This window comes from Helianthus annuus, chromosome 9 (assembly GCF_002127325.2).
Source record: "Helianthus annuus cultivar XRQ/B chromosome 9, HanXRQr2.0-SUNRISE, whole genome shotgun sequence".
NCBI lineage: Eukaryota > Viridiplantae > Streptophyta > Magnoliopsida > Asterales > Asteraceae > Helianthus > Helianthus annuus.
In genome coordinates this window covers 104,008,312-104,031,023 of record NC_035441.2, presented here as the reverse complement: position 1 = coordinate 104,031,023, position 22,712 = coordinate 104,008,312, and the positions used below count along the sequence as shown (strand labels likewise).

The window sequence follows — 22,712 nt, the reverse complement described above, 5'->3', positions numbered from 1 at the left end:
AAATCGATGGTTCCATTTATTTTCAATAAAACAAAGGTATGACAAATCTTGCGGGAAGATATCTATTAAATTAAAATACTTGGTCAGTTGGTGGTAACAATAACTGGTCCGAATTTTTGGGATATTGACAAGGTTTTCAAAATTGAAAAGAGATAAACACGAAGAATCCCATTCGCAAGTTGAAGATACGGTATTTTCATACTCAAAACAATTACAATCCTGTTCTTGTTAAGAATTGAGTTCAATCCGTTTGAAATTTTGAGTATACCGATCAATAGTTTTCATACGACACTCAGTTCAATCCAATCAATTTTATTTAGATTCACTATGGTCTCATCAATTTAACCAACATTAGCGGGTTTACGTAGTCGATGTTTTTCTTTTGCAACAATTTTCTATTTTGCTATGCGTTCTTGCTGAGGGGGAGGCTTTCGTTTTCATTTTACCTAAGGTTGTTATGTGTGGGTTGCTAAACGGTTACTTCCTATCATTGCTTTGTTTTCTTATGTAGTCAGTCGATCTTAGTCGATCTTATGGACTTATGGACAACTTATGTTAACGAGTTGTACTTTGATCTCAAACAAAATAGGTTTTGTTTATAATGAAATTATATATCGTGATGCCCTTATGATGTTACAGGTCAGTGAATGGATAAAAAAAATTCTTTTTCTACTGGTCATTGGCATCACACATTTTAGCTCTTTTTAAACAAATAATATTTTTGTTTAAATTGCAAAGAAAAAAAATAGTTATGTTATTATAACATTAAAACATATAGATAATTAATTAAATAAACAACAAACCAAATCAAGAGCTCAAACTCGTGTATAGATTATACCTGAAGTTTTTTTTCAGATGACCATAGTGAACAAAAGTTAAAAAAAAAACAAATTAAGGGGTTGTTTGTTTAGTTTTAATAATGAGACTTTTAATGATTCAGATCCCTTATTTGTTCAACACTTAATGGTTCAGATTGTTTGTTTCGCGAGCAAATGTCTGAATGATTCAGACATTTACCCCCATTTACCTCTGAATGATTAAACGTTATACCGAGTCTGAATGATTAAGACATTTTATCTGAATTGGATAGACATTTGCTTCTGAACGGTTAATCATTATAGTGGCTCTTAATGGTTCAGACTTCTTACTGGTTCAGTACTAAATGGTTCAAAACTCTTATTGGTTCAGTACTTACCATTCAGAAGTTTGCAAACAACCCCTAGAAAACAAAATTCTGAAGGTTATTAATATTTTATCTAAGATTAACTCAAAACCACATTCTCATTGGTAAAACAATAATAATAATGTATTAGACATTTTGTATATTGACACACATAGATCTGTAAACGAATCGAACGAACACAAATATAGGCATGTTCGTGTTCGTTCATTTAACTTTAACACGAGCACAAAAATATAATCGAACACATATTTTTGTTCGTGTTCGTTCATTAAGAAATCGGGCATGTTCGTGTTCGTTTATGTTCGTTCGTTTAAAGCCTAAACGAACAGTTCGTGAACATAAACGAACATAAAAAAAATTAACTGAACATATTTGAATAAACATAAATTAACATGATTGAAGAAACAAGTCTAATATATTACATTTCATCCGAAAACACATCTAAATAAGCGTTCATAGATATACTAATTAGTTATATTTATATAAGTAGTTAGAAAACCTAATATTTATTAAAATTTAAACGAACATAAACGAACGTTCATGAACATAAATGAACGAACATAAAAGAATGTTCACGAACATAAATGAACGAACACAAGGTGTGTTCATGTTCGTACATTTAATTTAATTAAACGAACAAATTTTTTTGTTCGTGTTCGTTCATTTATTAAATAAACGAACTTTCCGCCGAACAAGTTCATGAACAGTTTATGAACGTTCGGTTCGTCTACAGGCCTAGATACACATTTTGTTCTTTACATGTCATGGGAACGAACGCCACCTTTAAAATTTAAACTAGAAAAAGAATTAGGAGTTGCAAGACTTCACATTAAACACATGTTTGTTATAAAGGACATGCCAAAATCATGAGAAACAAAAAACTTTCTCTACGTAACCTCTCTATTTATTAATTTCTATATGAAATTAAAGAAAACACTTGTAAACTTATTATAATCATGGGACTTTTTTTGCTGCTACTCTTCAGCCCACTCTTTACCTTACTCGTCATACCACTTATATTACTCATAGGCATTACTATTTTATTTCCTGTGATTCTTCCTTTTACTCTTCCTCTTCAACTCGTTCTCGTTGTATTTCTTGTTTTCTTGGTTGCTACTCTTGGGTTCCTATAATGTTCATATTAACACGTTATTGATATTTGACTCGATAAAAATATTTTTATTTATTATTCCATAAAATAAAGAGTGGCTTACAGAAACACATAAGCTTTGTTCCTTGAAGAGAGACTACAACTTCTCTAGTTCAAACAATACCTCACTAGTGGTCCAACCATGCTCATTTCGTTTGCGAGTATGAGACGCTGTATTGGAGTTGTATGCAGTATTCTTATTCTTCAAGTTTCAAATACTCATCTTCAAGGGACTATGCATCCTTACACTTATCTGTGTAGACTTTTATCTTCTTTGAAAAAACTCAAATATTGTACAAGAAATTTATGCAAATAAATCATGTGTTTCATTCCATATTATGTACATTTTGGTATTAAGTTGATTTACATTTCAATGTAAAATTTTCCCAGAAATTAGTCGGTTCAAATATTTTATTTTTCCGAAAATGAGTCAGGTTAAATATAATACGTTTTCATGCTTATTTTTATGTACGTTTTCAATTGGTCTGCGTTTTGACAGAAATTTTGTTCAGCACACTGCGATAACATGCGGGGCAATTTACTAGTTCTATACAAACTAATCCATTTTTAAAGGAGTTTGATTATTTATAATTCAATCTGAAGTTGTCGATGTTTAAATGTTTACATGTATTTTTAGTGGTAAACATATAATTAATTCATCAATATGGTTTCCATTGTTGGGTATTTTTTTGTGCCACAAATCCTTTAAAGAGTAAACTGAAATTTTACCCAATGAGATTAGATGCGATTGGCATCCTTACCCCTTACCAGGAAATTTTTGTTGTCTACCTCCAACGAATGCGAAACGCTGCAATATTACCCTCCGGTGTTAAAAAACTTTACAGTTCTGTTAACTGTGATGTTAAATGACTATATTACCCTTTTCTTATTACCCCCTGTGCTTTGTTGTAAGAAAACATATTACCCCCCGGTGTTAAATGACTATATTATCCTTTCTTAGTAACCCCTATGCTTTCTTGTAAGAAAACGTATTACCCCCCCCCCCCCCACCCCACACCATCCTCTCTCTATCTTCCCCACATACCAGGATTAGGATTTGAACTGATAACAAGCTCTGTTTATAAAATTGTTACAGAATCTATAAAGGATTTGAACCGATAACAAGCTTTGTTTATAAAATTGTTACAGAATCTATAAAGAACCTACAAGCATTGAAACACAATGGTTGAATACTTGAATTAGTAGCAGCAACAAGCCAATCTAACACTAAACTAAACAATTTGCCAATATGAACAGCTTAAAGGTATAAAACTTGTGCAAAACATGCAGGTTTTTTGAGACGCATGAAATGAAACACAATTACTGTGCATACTGCATACTAATCATAACTCAAATCAAATGAAATATCATATTCGAAGAATTTACACACCTCCAAATCCCCATTTTTCACTCCCAATTCTTTCAACCCACTCCTATTTTTCCTTCATCTTCACTTCCAACAAACCTTTTGCCTTCAAAGTTCCATTCACGAGGCAAATCATCTGTTTGTATCAATTCACTGAAACAGGAAACACTTCAGAACTCCACTCCAACTTCTACGTCATCTAATAACCCAGGTTTGTAATAGGAACCATCTCACTCTGTTTCTCTCTCTAAAAACCCCGTTATTGTCTCTCTTTACAAATTACAAATTCGCCATTGTAGGCGGCTAGGGTTAGGGTTTGGAACAGGAACAGGTACAAATTCGCCATTGTAGGCGGCTAGGGTTAGGGTTTGGAATAGGAAGGAGGTGGTGGCTGAGTTGATGGTGGGGATGGTGAGAAAGGGGAAGGAGGTGGTGGCTGAGTTGATGGTGGCGGTGGTCAGAAGAGGAGAAGAAGGTGGTGGTGGAGTTAATGGTGGCGGTGGTCAGAAGAAGAGAAGGAGGTGGTGGTGGAGTTGATGGTGGCGGTGGTCAGAAGAGGAGAAGGAGGTGGTGGTGGTGATGAACTTGAGAGTATTGAGTCTGGGAATGAAGAATGAACTGATGATGATGATCAACTTGATGTAATGGATTTGTAAATATTGGTAATGAATTTGGTTGATTCTTTATTTTTTATATAATTTTAATAAGATAGGGGCAAAAACAACTTTTCACACATTATTAAGAGTCAAACTAACGTTGACTTGATAGAGTTGGATGCCAGGGGGTATGATTGCAGCGTTTCGCATTTATTGGGGGGGTTAGACAACAAAAATTTCGTGGTAGGGGATAAGGGTGCCAATGGGCTATATCTCCAGGGGGTAAAAGTGCAGTTTACTCTTCTTTAAAAAATTGAAACCAGTAAAACTCATGGTCCCCACAATGTAAATGGTGTTTATAGTTCTTTGACCACTGGTTATTGGATTTAAATAAATCCAACTTTCACCAATATCACTTCTAACTTTCGATTTGTACAACACCACTCCCAACATTCAACTTATTGGCCGATAGCACTCACAAACTAACCCAGTTAGCTGACATCAGCAGCCACGTCACCATACCAATGCCACATCATCTGCCACATTATCGAAAAGTCAAATCAGACGCCACGTCATAAAAAAAGGCAAGCCAGACGCCATGTCATAAAAAACATTTCAAGTTAGATGTCACGACACAAGTGTCACATTAGCAGAAAACTGACTGAGTTAGGGTTTAATTAGTTTGGGTGTGTTATCGGCCAATAAATTAAAAATTGAGGGTGATGTCGTACAAATCAAAAGTTAAGAGTGCTATCAACCAATTGATAAAAGATTGGGTTATCTAAATCTACAATCCAACTAATTATGACTAATTTTAAAGCATAATAAAGAACCTAAAATTATTTGGGAAATCCAATAAAAATCCATGTTGGTTTAAAGATTGCCTTAAAATGAAGACATTTTTAACATAAAAGATTGTAAATTTATTTTCCTTTACACGATACTTCTGTGACAATTCATACTTGTTATTTGATATCTTATTCATTTTATTTTGGTATATTATTATTGTTGTTTGTACTAAATTTTATATTTAGCCATTTTTGTATGCGGTAGATATTAGCTTCTTAGAAATCATTACATACATATGTTCCTTGTACTATGGTTCACATATCCCTTTATATGCTCGTTTGATACATATCCCTTTATATGCTCGTTTGATAGTTATTCACGTATATTGTATGTTTTCTTATTTTCTTTTACTTTGAATTTCGCTTATTGGCACCATAGGCATTCTATTGTGTCAAGAATGATGTAACACCATCCTTTTTAGTGTTATCAAATCATAATGTAGCTATTAGATCTTAACATAAATGTTGCTAAAAAAAGAATCCGGCCAGGCTCTCATGTTTGATAGAACCGTATCAAACACTCCCGATTATGAACCATAAACATACAACAAAGAAAGATAATAGACGAACTGGAGGTTGACCTCCTGGAAAACACTACAATGCTCGGATCGGGTATTGTTGCTACAAATGAATCTGGGTCGGGTACTGATGTCGAGCTGCAACAAGCCCCACCGAGCTAGTCTCGAGCATAGATCCTAACCACAACAACAAATAACTCGTCAAAATGGGTCAGGAACCAGAGGCTGTGGATCACCATTCGACACTCAACATTAGTCATTTGAGCAACATGATCAAGTGTATAACATGGATAAGATATATAAGTAGGTGTAGAAGCATGAACCAACACCGGTTTGTACTTCTACAATAATGAAGATTAACACGATCACACCTCGCCTTCTCCATCTCGTTTCAGATTTGTAAAACAATAAACACGTTAGAAGGGGTCAGAGACCAGAGTCTCTAGACCACCCTTCGACGCTCAAATCAGTATTGGATTGATATGTATATCAGAGAATAATGGTATGTAGAAAGAGAGTTTAAGTTTAGAAGACAACCTGTTGACTATAGGGGAGGAGAGCCCTATATATAGTTGGTGGTGATTAGGGTTTCCCTTTGGGAATTGTATTTCAGTTAGAATACCCTTCCGTAAAATAGAAGATTTGGTTAATCAATGAGAATCTCCACATTATTTGGAGATTTTGTTCTATATTGATATAATTATTTACCATATTTTATTACGTCGGTTGTGGGGCAACCAGGTTTAATGGGTGTTGACCGGTTTGACATGGGTAAATGTCACGTCAGGCGTGGCCGAATAAAGACGTGGTGCTTTTGTCAAATAGAAACATGGCTCCCACCTAAATAAAGATGTGGGGCGTAGCCAAGTAACGATGTTGCATGCGGCCAAATATTGGTGCAACGCCTAGCTAGATAATGACACGACCTATGGACAAACTAACCCCCCCCCCACCACCACCAAAAAACTATACGACCAAATATGCTTATTTTTGGGAGTTTTAATCAGATTTTTTTGGGTTTTTGAGATCTGTATACGGGCAGTATAATGTTATACGACCCGTATATAAGTTTTAGTAATTCTTTAGATAGCATTTTCGGTATCCGGAGTTTGTTGGGTGGCGACGACGGTGGGTGTGTGAGAGTACTGAGAGTATGATTACCGAAGGTTTTCAGTATCCGAGTTTGTGCGGTAGTATCCGAGTTTGTTCGGTTGTTTGTAGCTAGGGTTCAGAATGCTTGAAGTTTTATTATAAACTTTTTGGTGAAAGTTATCATCTATCATTGACATCTATCATTGTCTTAACATGAGTGTCCAACTACAATCCTACATTATTGAAATCAGTGTATCACCACCAATTATCTTCTTCTGCCATACGTCTTACACCTTTCAAAATTCAAATCAAACTCACCGATCACATTGCCCTACCGCCGGAACCCTATTCTGCTTCACCACCTTTAAACCCAATGGACTTCACTTTCCGAACAATTTATAAGCACCAGCAGCAACACGCCCACTTTTCCGACCACCCTATCAACGGTATGCGATCACTAACTTTACTTTGTTATTCAATTTCACCAACTTTATTTATTATTCTTTTGCAGATAATTACAATATATGACTCGTGTGTGGAAGAAATCTTATCCGAAAAAAAAAACACTTGGCGAAATAGGTATGAAACCGGGTAACAAGAACACTTATTCGGCACGAGGTCTGGAAGAACACTTATCTGCGAAAAAACACTTGCCAAAAATAGGTATGAAACCGGGTAGTAAGAAGATGAAGAAGAAGGGGTGTAAGAAAGGAAAGAAACATTAGAAACCATGTTAATTAACAAGTTTTTGGTTGAAGTTCGAGTAATTGTAATTGGTGATTAGGACTTTGTTATGGTTTGGTAGGTTTTATTTTGAAACGTTGTGCATAAGGTTTCTTGTTATCATATCCTGCCGCCTTGGTCGTTGTTACCATATCCATTATTTCATTACGTTAAGCTTGATCTTATTTCATGTTCTGACAATTTGTAATGATGTTAGGTAATTAAATGCATGTATGGACATATTCGCTCTGAACACATACCAACTGCAAGCTCTTCTAGGTCTGAAGAATTTGGGTGATGATGAAGGTTCGTTTGGGGAGAATGTCCATACATGCATTTCACATCATTACAAATTGTCAAAACATGAAAATAAGACCGATGATGAGGAATGTAAGGAGAAGCGTTGGAATTCAAAGGTTTATGTGGTCGTATATATTATATGATCATATTTTGATTGTATACGACCTGTATAACGTTATACGGGTCGTATACAACCATATTAATTTTTTATTCGCCCGTATACCCAATATACGAGCACTGCTTTTTGTCTTGTATACGGGCTGTATAAAGTTATACGACCCGTATACAATTAACCAACTTTTTTTTAATTAGTATACGTGGAATTGACATAAACGCAGTCGATATGGGTTAAGAACATGAAATAAGATCAAGCTTATTTTGCTTTTACTTCATGTTTATCAACTGGTCACCTTAACTCAAACTTTTCATCATTACAAATTGTCAGAACATCAAATAAGATCGAACGTATTTTGCTTTTGCTTCATGTTTATTAACTGGTCACTTTAACTCAAACTTTTCATCATTACAAATTGTCGAAACATCCTATAAGATCAAACATAATGTTTATCAACTGGTCACCTTAACTCAAACTTTTCATAATTACAAATTGTCGGAACATCAAATAAGATCATAACCAACGACTACAGAAACCGAACAACTACATCCACAAGCAATCAACATTGACCTAGGAACCACATATTCGTGTGTTGTAGATTGGAAAGATGACCGAATAGAGATCATAGCCAACCAAAATCAAGTTATACGTTCCTTGTAAAAGTTTTCCCAGCTCGCTGCCGATGTATGCATTGTGGGTTGGCGCAAGAACCCTGACAGGGTAGGCATTGGATATTCCCCCTCTAACTTGACGTGAATAAAATGGAGTGTTGTCTCCGCACGCGCCCGCGTGGTAATGTAGCATGGCAATGTGTGAAATGTAGTAATATATGTGGATTCAGATGATAGTAACAACTATTTTTTACAAAATTAATAATAATAATAATAATAATAATAATAATAATTATATACGTACAAGGACCGATGTTGAGGAATGTAAGGATAAGCCTTGGGATTCAAGGGTTTAGACGCCATGGTTTGAATAATAATGAGGGTTTTCAGAGAATTCTTCAACAGAAACCACATCTCCAAGCTTTTTCCTCTTTGGTAACCCAAACATACGATCGCCTTTTGCTCTTGCTTCATGTTTATTAATTGGTCTTTTATTTGAAAAATGGGTTTGTTTCAAAGAAAAAAGACATCAGTTGTCTTTGATACTGAAAATAACCTTGCGCCAGGCGCAAGTGATGTTGAATCGCAATCTTGTTTGTTGGTAGCTGCGATGTTGCATGCTTTGGTAACAAAAATGCACCACTGCTTTTGCTGTTGCTTTATGTTTATCATCTGGTCATTTGTCTGAGTTTTCTTTCTCTTTGATGAAATGGGATTTATTTTAAAGTAAAACTGAAACTAGTTTTCCTTGATAGTCAAAAGTCTCCTTGCGTCGGTCGGCGCAATAGAAATTGGTGGAACCCGGGTGTTGTAGTGTTGCGGTCCACCATCTTGATTGTTGGTCAAATGAGATTTGGTGTTGAACACAGACTATTTGGATCTTGTTGATGAAAGATGAGAATGGCTAGCTCTCTCTACTAGCCTTCTTTCCATAGCCACTGTTTCAAGGGTTTAGACGCCATGAAAATTTTGAGTTAACTCCAAAAAAAATCTGATGTATATGGGCCGTGTAACCTTATATGACCCGTATAAGTCTATCGTATACATTATATACGACCAAAGTTTATTTTCACATAGTATAATGTTATACGACCCGTATACAATAAGATGAACTGAAAAAAGCTGTGTCAGCAGCCTTTGTCAGTTACTTTATTTTATACGAGCCGTATACAACCCGTATATACTATGTGAGAATAAGGTATTACCATGTGTTATTATTAACACCCTTGATCAATGGTGTAGAGGAGTTCCTTGGGTTCTTTTAACTCAACCCTATATTCTAATAGAATTCATAAACTAAACCTTAAAAAACTAAGGTAGTGTAGCGTACGGAGAAAATGAATGCGAAATGGAATCGATTATTCCATAGAAGTGAAAGAAAATATGCACGTTTGGTTATCATGGTTATTTTTTTTCACTATTTGGAAAGAAAATAATAATAATAATAATAATAATAATAATAATAATAATAATAATAATATTCATAATAATAATAATAATATTAATAATAATAATAATATTAATAATAATAATAATAAGAACAATAATAACAATAATAATAATTATTATTATTATTATTATTATTATTATTTTTATTCAGATATGAATATTTTTTGTCATTCTTATTGAATTGTATTCTATGAATTTGTCTTTTTTCACCTATTGAAAAAACAAAAGAAAAATGTAACGATTTATTCAATTTCAATAAGGGTAACCAAACAAGTTATTGTAATGGTGATGATCCATTTCTTTCCTTGTCCATTCAATTACCTAGTATATTCAATCTTCTAGTTTATTCCATTACATTATACAAAACTGACCCTAAAATTATATACAAACTACATGAATGATCACTTTTTGCTTACCAAGTTACTTTACATAGTAGAGTATACCAAGCATTTTCTAAATGTAAGTATCTGTATTCTAATTTTATTTTATAAGTTATCTAATTAAGAGTACACAATTGTTGATAGGTGAAGTATATTCACATGACCATATTCAGGAAATCAATCAAATGGAACTAGTAAAAAAAAAATCTATAAGCAATATTATTTTTTGAATAACTCAAAACTATTCTAGTTGATAAACTTTTGCGTATTGCACACTTGATAGAATGACACATTTTTTGTCTTTCCAAATAACTAGATGATCAAATTATAAACACATTTGTAATATAGGGCATGCAAAATTCATGGGAAATAATTAACATCCATCACGTAACCTCCCTATTTATTAACTTCAATGGAATTGAATTAAGCACTTGTAAACTTATTCAATCATGGGACTTTTAATCCTCCTCCTCCTCACCCCACTCTTCATATTCCTCCTTGCACCTCTTTTGTTTCTTGCCGCCATTACCGTTCTTCTTCCTGTTCTCTTTCCGCTCACTCTTCCTCCTGTACTCCTTCTCCTTGTCGTTATAGTGTTCTTGGGTGTTACTACTGGGCTCTTCTAATGTTCCTATTAATACATTATTGTTACATGTTTCAATAAAATTATATATGTATTTTACTACATAATATAAAAAATGATGGCCATTATAACACATGTTTTTTTCCTTGATGAGAAAGAACAGAGCTTCTTGATTTAGTTTAAAGACTTATGTTCATGGGGAAGATGACTAATGCCATTCCACAAGAGTTCTATACAGTATTTACTCGTCAAGTTTTAAAGACTTATGTTCATGGGCTTATTTATCTTTACGCTTTTATATAAAGACTGTTGCATCTTTATTTTATGTGCTTAAATTAAGGGTAACTTGAAAATAAAATTTTTATTGTTAGTTATGAAAACTAAAATATGTGCAAGAAATGTAAGCAATTAAAACTTTGGTGTTATTCGATATTCTATAAAATGCTAATCCTTCTTATGGAGTTTAGTCATTTACAATTCTATGTTGGGATGTTGATGTTAAATGTTTTCACATGTTTAACAACACTAACACCAAGTCATAATCATATCTCGGGTACTTAGACCATGTACAATGGTGCATGATGGGGTTGCCACCTTACCCAATGACACCCTCAAACACCATTACACCACCATAAAGGGCGGTGCTTTACTCCACCATTACCACTACAATCAGACCATGTGTAGTGGTTTAGCTAAATAAAGCCCCTATCTTTGGGCGTAGAGGTGGCAATCTTGACCTAAAGGCTTTCAAGTGGGTTAGTTTGGGTTGCTTTTAAAATTATATGGGTTAGTTTGGGTAAGATATTTTAACTTAACTGGTCACAACGGGTCAATTGAAATTCCATCTTGTTATTTTCGGGTCAAAACTGGTCGACAACTTTAAAGAAATGGGTCGATGTGGGTTAGCACCTTAAATAAACAGGACAGGTTTCGGATCAGAATAGGTTTCGGGCTGGCACAAGTATCCGCACAAGAAGGCTACGACACGAAACAAGTTTTGGATCGGAACGGTTTCAGTTTGAGTTGAGTTTCGGATCGAGATGGGTTTTGGCACGGGGCGGGTTTTGGACCGGAACGGGTCGGTTCGGATCGGGTTCGGGTCGACACAGGTTTCCGCACGGGACAGGTTTCGGATCGCAACGGGTTTTGGGCTGACACGAGTTTCCGCACGGGACGGGTTTCGGATCGCAACGGGTTTCAGGTCGACACGAGTTTTCGCACGGGACGCGTTTCGGGTAGGGACGGGTTTCGTTTGGTTTCGTTTTTTGTTTCGGTTTGGTCGGTTTTTTTCGGTTTCATTTTGAATTGGTTTTTTGTTTCGGCTACGGGATGGCCAGAAAAGAAAAGTGCTGAAAACTTATGATAACATATTTATAGACCGAAAACCGAACCGATGAACACAACAACCAATTTAGACAAAATTTAAAAACACTCCCGATTTAATCAAACAAACAACATACCCTAGTAATCTAGGGTAGAGAACAATGCCAAAATGGAGAGATTCATGGGTTGATTGAAGAGGAGGCAGCTGAGGTTTAACAGGGATGATCAGAAGTTTTTCTTTAATCGGCGAATGAGGTTGATTAATATCAGGTTTACGATCAGACCCAGATGATATGTGTACCATCATTGCACAAGATTTGTGATGCGATGAAACACAGGCACCCATTTTTTATTATATATATAATTTCGATTTCGTTTATTCGGTTTCGTTTTAGTTCGGTTTTCATTTTTTGTTTCGTTTTGATGGTTTTTTTGGTTTCGTTTCGTATCGGTTTCAATCCTTTCAGTTTTTTGTGTTTCTTTTCAGTTTTTTTGTTTCGTTTCAATCCTTTCAGTTTTCGGTTTCGTTTCGGATCGGTTTCAACCTCTCTTTTTTTTTAAAGAAAGCAATTTTTAACCAACCCGACCCGAAACCCGTTTTGACCCAGACCCGTTTCAACCCGAACCCGTTCTGACCCGAACCCAATCCGACCCGAACCCGTTTCGACCCGAACCAAAACAACCCTTTTTTGTAATTCACCCGTTTTGACCCGAACCCGTTTTGACCCATGACCTGACCCGTTTGCCAGGTCTACTTGGGCGTTTTCTGCCATGTGGCAGTACAGTCAGCAAGGGGCATTATCGGGCGTTTTTCAAAAATAGGTGTAGTTCATTTCAAGACTAAATGTCATACAAGATTTCAAATAAAAGACAACATTGTTTCAACATTACATCAAAATAACAAAATTAATCTAGGTGTGTATCTAAGTCCACCTAAATTGCATTCTTCATAGCATCATCGAGTCTATCAACCTGCAACATATATTAAAATAGAGTTCAATGCAAAAGCAAAGGCGAGTATACAAGTTTGATACGTACATAACATAAAAATGAGTTTAAACAATTCCACATGGCAAGCTATTGATACAAGATAAACAATAAAATCGGCAAGTGTTTAACTAATCAAACCAATGATGAAACACAATAAGCTCATGACATAACCCAAAGTCTACAGGCAGTGCGTTAATCCTATAGCGCTATATATGTCAAGGATAGGCTCGTACGAAGTTAATGATAAGTCTAACACAAAACGTATAACCCCAAGTTTAAAGTATCAAGTAATCAAGTATGCAAGCATGTATAAGGAATGTTTGTGCATTACAAAATAAGTTTAAGTGTAAGTTAATAGATAACATGTTACACCCTTAAAAGTAGTAAAACGAAAAAGGGGGTTCAAGTATACTCACATAGGTTGCGTAAGAATTCCGTGTGAATAAGCGCACGAGTAAGATTGAGAAAATCCAAGAGAACGAACGTAAAGGTTAGACCCTGGGGTATGGTGGGACGGGGGTTTGGGGCATGGGTTGACATGTGGAACTTGAAAACTCAAATCACAAACCCAAGTTGTTGGGTGGTATGGTGGGGTTGGCTGGGCTGGCGTGGCCAAGCCACATCAAGTTTTTTTAATATATATATATATATATATTTATAACCATTAAAAACTACATAAACATACAAAATAATTATCAAAATAAAAAACAATCATTCTTCGTCATCTACGTCGTCTTCGTCGGTTTCGAACCCAGGAATCGTTGAAACATGTTCCACCAAATCAGATCGAAGGTTGTGATGTATATCCCTTGACTTGATCAAAAATTCATTTGACGCTTTATCTTCGTCTTTAACTGTTACGTTACCTGGTTGGGGGTCATCGTCATCATAGTAGGTAACGACCGCTCTACCTTCATCCTCCAAAATCATGTTGTGAAGAATGATACATGCGTATATCACGTTTCCAATCTGATCCTTGTCCCATAGTCGACAAGGCATTGCCAATATTCGGCACATTTTCTTCAAAACACCGAATGTTCGCTCGACGTCTTTACGTGCAACCATTTGGACCCTGTTAAACTTTAATCTCTTTAGATCCATGGTACCATGTCTTCTGAACGATTTTACAAAAACCCCCCACTCTGGGTAAATCCCATCAACTAGGTAGTACCCATACACGTACTCAACCCCATTTACAAAGAAAGTTCCTTTGGGTCCTATACCATTTACCCAATCATTGAAAAAGGGCGAGTGATTTATGATGGTAATATCATTATGTGAACCTGGCATACCGAAGAACGCATTCCATATCCAAAGATCTTGGGACGCAACCGCTTCAAGCATGATGGCTAGCATCCCGTGAAATCCACTCGTGTGAGCGCCTTGCCATGCGGTAGGACAAAGTTCCCAAGGCCATTTCATACAATCTAAACTACCTAGCATCCCGGGTAGCCCATGATAATCTGCGTGATGTTCCAATATTTGTTGCATGTCACTGAACGAGGGCTTTCTCAAATATCTTTTCCTATAAAGTTCTAAAATACACGAACAAAAGTTGTGAAGACTTTCTCTAGCTACATGTGCAGACATTTTTAAATAGTCATCCATAATGTCCGAACTATTGCCGTACGCTAACTGCCTAAGTGCGGCGGTGACCTTTTGCCACGTACTAAATCCTAATTGCCCGGTTACATCCGGTTTTTGTTGGAAATAAACATACTTCTCCTCAAGACCTCTAGATATCCTTAAAAATAAGTTTCTACTAATACGAAAACGACGCCTAAACATTTTTTCATCATACTTAGGTTCCGCTGAGAAGTAATCGCTTACCAACAAATTGTTAACGGTGTGCAGTTCACGAGCGATGTACCTTCTCCTCCGTTTAGGTTGCGGAATCTCTTCCTCATCGTCTTCGTCTTCCACGATAGCTTTCACCACCGCCGCGATCGTTTGTAGAAATATTTCCGCACCATCGTCAGATGATGATGACGATTCACTTGAACTTGAAGAACTCATGGCAAGATTGTGTTTTATGTGTTTGATATTGTGTGAGAAAAATGTTAAATATGGTAAGGTATTTTTAAATGAAATTTAAAAAAATAAACCCCAACGGCAAGCCCAACGGCTAGTTTGATTTGGCCATTGAGAGCCCGCCATGTCACCTTGCTAGACCCGCCCCATGCCCGGCTTCAAACTCCAGCCCCTTGGGCCACGCCCCAACCCAAGCCCACCCGGGATGGTGGCTTGGGCGTTTTCAGCCAACCCACGCCCCAACCCAAGCCCCATACCCCATAGTCTTATCCTAGATATGGAATAACGATATCATTAACACTTATAGGGTAATTATAGTTCCTAATATTTAAGGTTCATAAATCGATTAATCGGGTACTATATTTTATCTCATTAATAGCTTTGGTAGTTATTTAGTTTTAGAGTTTAATATAAAGAGAAAGAGAAATATAAAAAGAATTTATTTTTAACCATTTAATCAATAATGGATTTAAGAATTTATAAAGGTTTTAAAAGAATTAAATGAAAAGAAATTATAGAGTTTTTATTTTAATAAAAAAATAGGAAAATGAATCTAAAATTTAGACTCCAAAATAAATGGCCAACAACTGTCCTACATTGTTTCCTATGTTAATCTTTTTCTAAAATCATTTTATATATGACCAGTGAGATGACAACATCAAAGTTGTCCCACCCACAATAGTATGTGTGAGCTATATATCTATTATGTATATACAGAATTTGTTGAATTGACTTCGAAAAATATTTGACAGATGCAACGTTTAATTGATGAAAAAGAAGCACAACCATAAAAGAAAATATATATATATATTAGTGACTTACAATTGATCAACCATTAATTATACAAAAGTAACGACAGAACTGTTCGACCCGATGTAAGTTTTCCAAACTTGCAGTTTTCCTTGATAGCTTATAATGTCAAAATAATAATGTTTTAACAATGGACAATATGAGGAAACAAAGAGAAGTAGGGTATACAGAACGAGATGACGAACATCGTGACGTTGTTTCGCCGAGCTCGGTTTCTCCGGTGTAACTCCGGTTATTGCGGCGAAACAGCAAGGAAAAGCCGCGGGTCTCGAAGGCGAGTCGACGTAAACCCATCGTGAACCTCCGATTCTGTCGAGGTGGTTGGAGTCTCCGGCTCCAAACAAACCCAAACGAGACTCGAACTGGATTCGGGTTGAACCGAACTCGAAATACTACCCGAAACGTGACTCGAACCAACTATAATACAAAGAAAAAAAAACAACTGGAATTGAAGTGAACCTGTTTCAAACTCGAACCGAAAATGAACAGGGTGTCGGCACTTACCGGGACTGTCGGAGGTATGTCGGAAGAGAATCAGGACCGCCGCCGCTCACGGCGGCGCTGCCGTTGCCGCGCCGCTGTTAAGTCGCCGCCACCACGGGGAGGTGGTCGGTCGTTCCTTCTCTCCGCCGCTCTCTCTCTCGTCGCACTCTCTCCCTCTCTCTACCGATGGCTCTCCTTCTTTGTGTCGTTCTCCAGCGTCTGCCGTCGAGTGGCTCTGCCATAGAGGTGGCTGGCCATTGATTTAGAGAGGAAAAAAAACAGGTGAGTGTGGGTGTGAGAGTGTAATGAGTTAGGGGTTCTGGTGTGTGCGTGGCCTCTGCCGGAGTCATGACCGGAGCCGGCCGGAGTTTGCTCCGGCGACAGGAGTAGAGGGAGAGAAGGCAGAGAATTCTTGGGGGGCTAGGGTTTGGTTAGGATGAGGAAGAAGAAGTTAGGATGTTTATATAGTTAGGTTTTCTCAATTGGGCTTGGCCCAAGGCCCACAAGCCCGTTTCTTGTGATTCGCGCGGCCCGATACGCCTCTGAAGCCCGTTTTCACAACCGAACGTCATGAAATATCTTAGGATATATAATTTTTTTTATTAAAATACGTAAATGTTGTCGAAAATCGCTAAAAGCGCGTAAAATGTGTCGGTTATCGTTTCTTGTTCGTTTCTCGATCTGATTTCGACTGTGATTCTAAAAATAGAAGGCGAATATGAATTTTTCTAAAAAAATAGAATTACAGAAATGCAAGGCATTATAGTCTCCCTTCCTTTCGGAAATTTCGTCCCGAATTTTATTCAAGAGGAAGGCTTTAAAGGGATTTTGGCTAAAGAATGATCGTCAGAAATTGAGACTCGGAAGTTTGGATACGTGTTGAAAAGTATGAACTTTTGAGGAACGGAAAGTTAGGTTTGTAAAAAAAAAGAGGTTGTTTGACTAAAATGATTTAAGGCATTAGTCGTAAATAAAACGTGCATGTGTGTGTATAGGCAAACGAGTTTAAACAAGTTTGAATAACTCAAAATGAAGAGGTAACTTTAAAGTATGATATCCAAGAAGTATAACCTTCGTATAAAACGGTAAGCATTTCGAAGAAAAGTGTGGCTGCACTGTAAATTGTAAGAAGAATTTCGTTGATTTCAAAGAAAAGTAATAAATCACTTGTTTGTAAGAAATTATTTATTGATTAGGAATGAGAACACTAGGTATTTTAAGTAAAACGATTTCGAAGGTATAGCCAACTAAATATGTTTGCACGTAAATAAAGAGTAAAATGATAGTTTTAACCAAGAAGGTACTTTTAGACTTCGTACGTATAAACAGATTTGTTCGTAACGAGGTTTGTATGAAGGACAACAGATAATGGAGGTAAGAGAGGGAATGATTGATCTAATAAACGAATGCAAGTATGAGAAGGGTAAGTGTATTGGACGAACGAAAACGTTGCGTTAGGGATGAGGTCTCTTCGTCGATAATCGGATACCGCGCGCTTAGCAATGCGTTTATGAGTTATTAAAGTTTTGTATCAGGTCTAAAAGGTCTGTAAAGCACTGAATTTCTCATGGCACGTTTTACGAAAGTTTGGTAACATGGTGAAAACACTTATATATAGGAAGTACAAGCGGCGTATCTGTCACACCCCCAAAATCCACCTGCGGAGTATCACCGCTTAGGAGCGTGACTGACCAGGATCAAGCCACCAATCATATTGAACATGTAATTAATGTCAAGTATAATAAATGTAAACAACCCATTCAATACGATTGATGTTTCAACAAAACATAATTTAAGTTGCGGAAGCATAGTAAATAATCCAACAATAGTTAATAGATTAAATATCATAATAGTTCAACGTAGAAACCACGATCCTTGTCCACAACGACCCGCTTCTCCAGTGCAAGCTCCAAGTACCTAACGATCTGCAAGGCATGTAACAGAATGATCAACAACTAGTTGAGCGAGTTCACAGAAAGTAAATGCGTAATAGTAAGTTCGTTTGTAACAGGTGGCTCTACTGGGCCGTTTGTATGTTCTATTGGTGGTGGTGTTCCACGTTACTGGTGGTGGTGTTCCACGTTACTGGTGGTGGTGTTCCACGTTACTGGTGGTGGTGTTCCACGTTACTGGTGGTGGTGTTCCACGTTACTGGTGGTGGTGTTCCACGTTACTGGTGGTGGTGTTCCACGTTATATAACCACTAGACTACTCGTAACTGAAAGTATCCTTCACAACCGAGGATAGTAATGTGGTAGTCTAGTCATAGTGTCAATAGAGTATCTAATCAACCTTTCAATCCCATTCCCAACACCCTGGGAATCCCATGCCTTGGTAAGAGTGTGAACTCACCTTGGGTTGCTCGGCAGATACACAAAGAGTACGAGTAAGCAAGTAATGGTCAACCACGTCCTATCATGGTTGTTATGCAAGTCAGGTTCAGTGTTCAAGTAGTGCACGTAAACAATCAAAGCAAGCACGTATGCACGTAAACAATCAAAGCATACACTTGTGCGATTCATTATATGTTTCCCAAACAATACCCGACCCAAACAATAAACCCATTCATTAAGCGGCCCAAAGATAACAATTTAGACATGGAGGTTTCAGCCCAATTAATCAACATGCAATGTCTTGTGCGATTAGCCTAGGCCCAACTATAAACGGCCCATTGTGTTGTGTGATTCAGCTAGCAATAGCAGCCCAAACATATGGTACGTAGTGGGCTTGTGCGGTCCGATTCAGGTTGTGCGATCGGACATTCCCGGCCCAATAGACATACTCGTGATCCAATATGTCTTTGTACGATTAGGGACCCTTGTGCGATCGGGTTTCTTGTGCGACCCGGTAAATTACCCAGCCCAACACTTATCCGGCCCATACAACTTGTGCGACTGGGCTGCACTTGTGTGATTGGACCAGCATGTGCGACCAGCCCAGTTGTGCGATCGGGCCTGCTTGTGCGTGTGGTCCAATTGTGCAATCAGTTTAATAATTTCCGAGAATTATGCACAATCGGTTACATTCAATATTGTTTCCAAACTTATCATTCTATCAGTTAACATCCACTACCTTTTACAATGTTAGATCAAACAAGGGTTTTTAGTATCAATTTCCTATGAACCCTAAACTCATATCAAGTCTAATCATCGAGCACAACTAGCAATCATAACAATTCGATGCTTATCCTAGTTCGATACATCCCAGCCGATTATCACGGCCAATTACCAACATCATTCCACACAACTAAATCGATTCATGACTGTTAAGAAATCAACGTAACAAGAACATCAAAAACGATCACATCATCAATACACATGTAAGGCATAGCAATATCAATTCGATTTTATTTTAAACACTAGCAATACTCAACCGAATCATACATGAATCATACAATCAATGACCAAACAACATCAAAGCACTAACCGGATGAAGGTAGAGGTTTGATTCGTTTCACAAGCTTCAAAGTATGTGTGTGTGTGCCGTCGGGTCCCAAACAAGCCGAGAGAGGGAGAGGGGTAGCAACTAGGGTTGTGTGTGATAATGTGTTGTAACAAAAATGAGGGAACAAAACTCCTTACGGGTGTTTGTTCGTGTGAGGGTAAGGTGGGCCGAACCCTTCAATGGGTTGCCCTAATGGTCCGCGTACAAAGGTAAGGCCCAACCGGCCTTGTGCGAATGTTGTGGGCTTGTTCGGTTCAAGTGGTGTTGTGCATTTGGGTTGTGAACAATTCGCTTAACATACTCACATCCCATGCAATACAATACATATGCACAAAATAACAAACATTCATTAAATTCATGGTATCACATACTAAACATCATGCATATACACAATGTTCCCGCCATTAAATCATAAAATTAAGTTCACATAAGCACTTAGCGTAACACAAAGCAAGTCTAAAGTTCGAGTTGTCACATTATCCCCAACTAATTGGAAATTTCGTCCCGAAATTTGGTACGCACTCACTGAGGAAACTAGGTAAACTGAACTGTTCACTGATTTTCCTGGGGTGTCACATCCTCCCCCCGTTGATCTGGAATTTCGTCCCGAAATTCCGAAGTAGTAGCTTCAGCCTCAGTAGTGGTTGCCTGATTCCCGAATAAATGGGGGTACTTTTCTGTCATCCTGTCTTCGCGTTCCCAGGTGTACTCTGGGCCACGTTTGGAGTTCCAACGAACTCGGACAAGAGGGATTCTCTTGTGTTTGAGGACCTTCACATCCCGGTCCGTGATTTCTACTGGTTCCTCGACGAACTGCAACCGCTCGTCGATAGTGAGTTCCTTAAAAGGAATGATGAGATTTTCATCTGATAGGCACTTCTTTAAGTTCGATACGTGAAAGACATTGTGAACTGCCCCGAGTTCAGCTGGTAGGTTCAACTTGTAGGCAACTTTGCCAACCTTTTCTATGATTTCGAAGGGTCCGACGTATCGCGGATTCAGTTTGCCCCGTTTGCCAAAGCGAACCACACCCTTCCAGGGTGAGACTTTCAATAAAACCCGGTCCCCGACCTCGAATTCCAATGGCTTTCTACGCTTATCCGCGTAGGCTTTCTGACGGTCGCGTGCTGCCGCCATGCGTTGTCGTATTTGTGCAATCTTTTCTGTGGCGTCCACAACAATCTCTGGACCCGTGATCTGACTATCTCCCACCTCTGCCCAACAGAGAGGTGACCGGCATTTACGCCCGTACAATGCCTCGAATGGAGCGGCTTGAATGCTGGTGTGATAACTATTATTATAAGAAAACTCCACCAAAGGGAGATGCTTTTCCCAGCCGTTGCCGAAATCGATGACGCATGCTCGAAGCATGTCTTCTAGCGTTTGGATCGTTCGCTCAGACTGCCCATCCGTCTGAGGATGATATGCTGTGCTCATGTCTAGTCGTGAGCCAAAAGATTTATGCATCGCTTGCCAAAGTTCTGACGTGAATCGTGCGTCGCGATCCGAAATGATAGATGTGGGCACCCCGTGCCTCGAGACTACTTCTTTAAGATAGACGTCTGCGAGAGTGGAGAACTTGTCTGTTTCCTTAATTGGCAGGAAGTGTGCAGACTTGGTGAGTCGATCAACTATGACCCATATCGTGTCGTTCCCACGCTGGGATCTAGGTAAACCCGTAACAAAATCCATGGAAATTTCTTCCCATTTCCACTGAGGTATCTTAGGCTGCTGGAGTAGGCCAGCTGGTTTCTGATATTCGACCTTGACTCTCGCACAGGTCAAGCATTTTCCAACATACGTAGCAATGTGGGCCTTCATGCTAGGCCACCAATAAGTAGTGCTAATATCGTGGTACATTTTATCCGACCCTGGATGTACCGAATAGCGAGACTTGTGTGCTTCGTCCATCACAAGTTCGCGTAGACCGCCATAAAGTGGGACCCAAATACGGCCCGTTACATAGTAGGCGCCGTCTTCCTTTTGTTCCATCTGTTGTCGTGAGCCGCGTAAGGCTTCAGCCTTGACATTTTCGGGCTTCAATGCTTCTACCTGAGCATTTCGTATCTGTGTAGGAAGGCTAGACTGAATCGTAAGCTGTAGCGCTCGCACGCGCCGTGGTAGAGTGTCTTTCCGACTGAGGGCATCAGCCACAACATTGGCTTTGCCGGGATGATACTTAATAGCACATTCGTAGTCGTTAAGTAACTCGACCCATCGTCATTGACGCATATTCAAATCCTTCTGCTTAAGAATATGCTCGAGACTCCTGTGATCGGTGTAAATCGTGCACCTGGTACCGTACAGGTAGTGTCGCCATATCTTAAGCGCGAAAACAACAGCTCCCAGCTCTAAATCGTGCGTCGTGTAGTTCCGTTCATGAACCTTGAGTTGACGAGAGGCGTAAGCGATAACCTTGTCACGTTGCATCAACACACATCCAAGTCCCCGAATGGATGCATCACAATAAACCACGAAGTCATCTGTGCCCTCTGGCAATGAGAGGATAGGTGCACTGCAAAGTCTATCCTTTAGGTGCTGAAAAGCAGTCTCCTGGGGCTCTCCCCAGCGATAGGTAACACCCTTCTGTGTCAGTAGCGTAAGCGGTTGAGCAATCTTCGAAAAATCCTTAATAAACCGTCTGTAATAACCTGCCAGACCCAAGAATTGGCGTATTTCTGTCGGCGTACGCGGTGCAGGCCAGTTTCTGATCGAGT

At 38.2% G+C, this 22,712-nt stretch overlaps 1 protein-coding gene across 1 annotated transcript in view; it reads right to left on the bottom strand.

The window, feature by feature from the left end:
• Nucleotides 1-10,789: 10,789 nt before the first annotated feature.
• The window catches only part of LOC110876105 (protein PXR1-like), a 38,829-nt gene continuing 26,906 nt past the window's right edge, over nucleotides 10,790-22,712 (bottom strand). Inside the window, exon 3 of the mRNA XM_022124283.1 lies at nucleotides 10,790-10,962. Coding sequence (XP_021979975.1) covers nucleotides 10,790-10,962 — 173 coding nt within the window. The remainder of the gene's footprint in view (nucleotides 10,963-22,712) is intronic.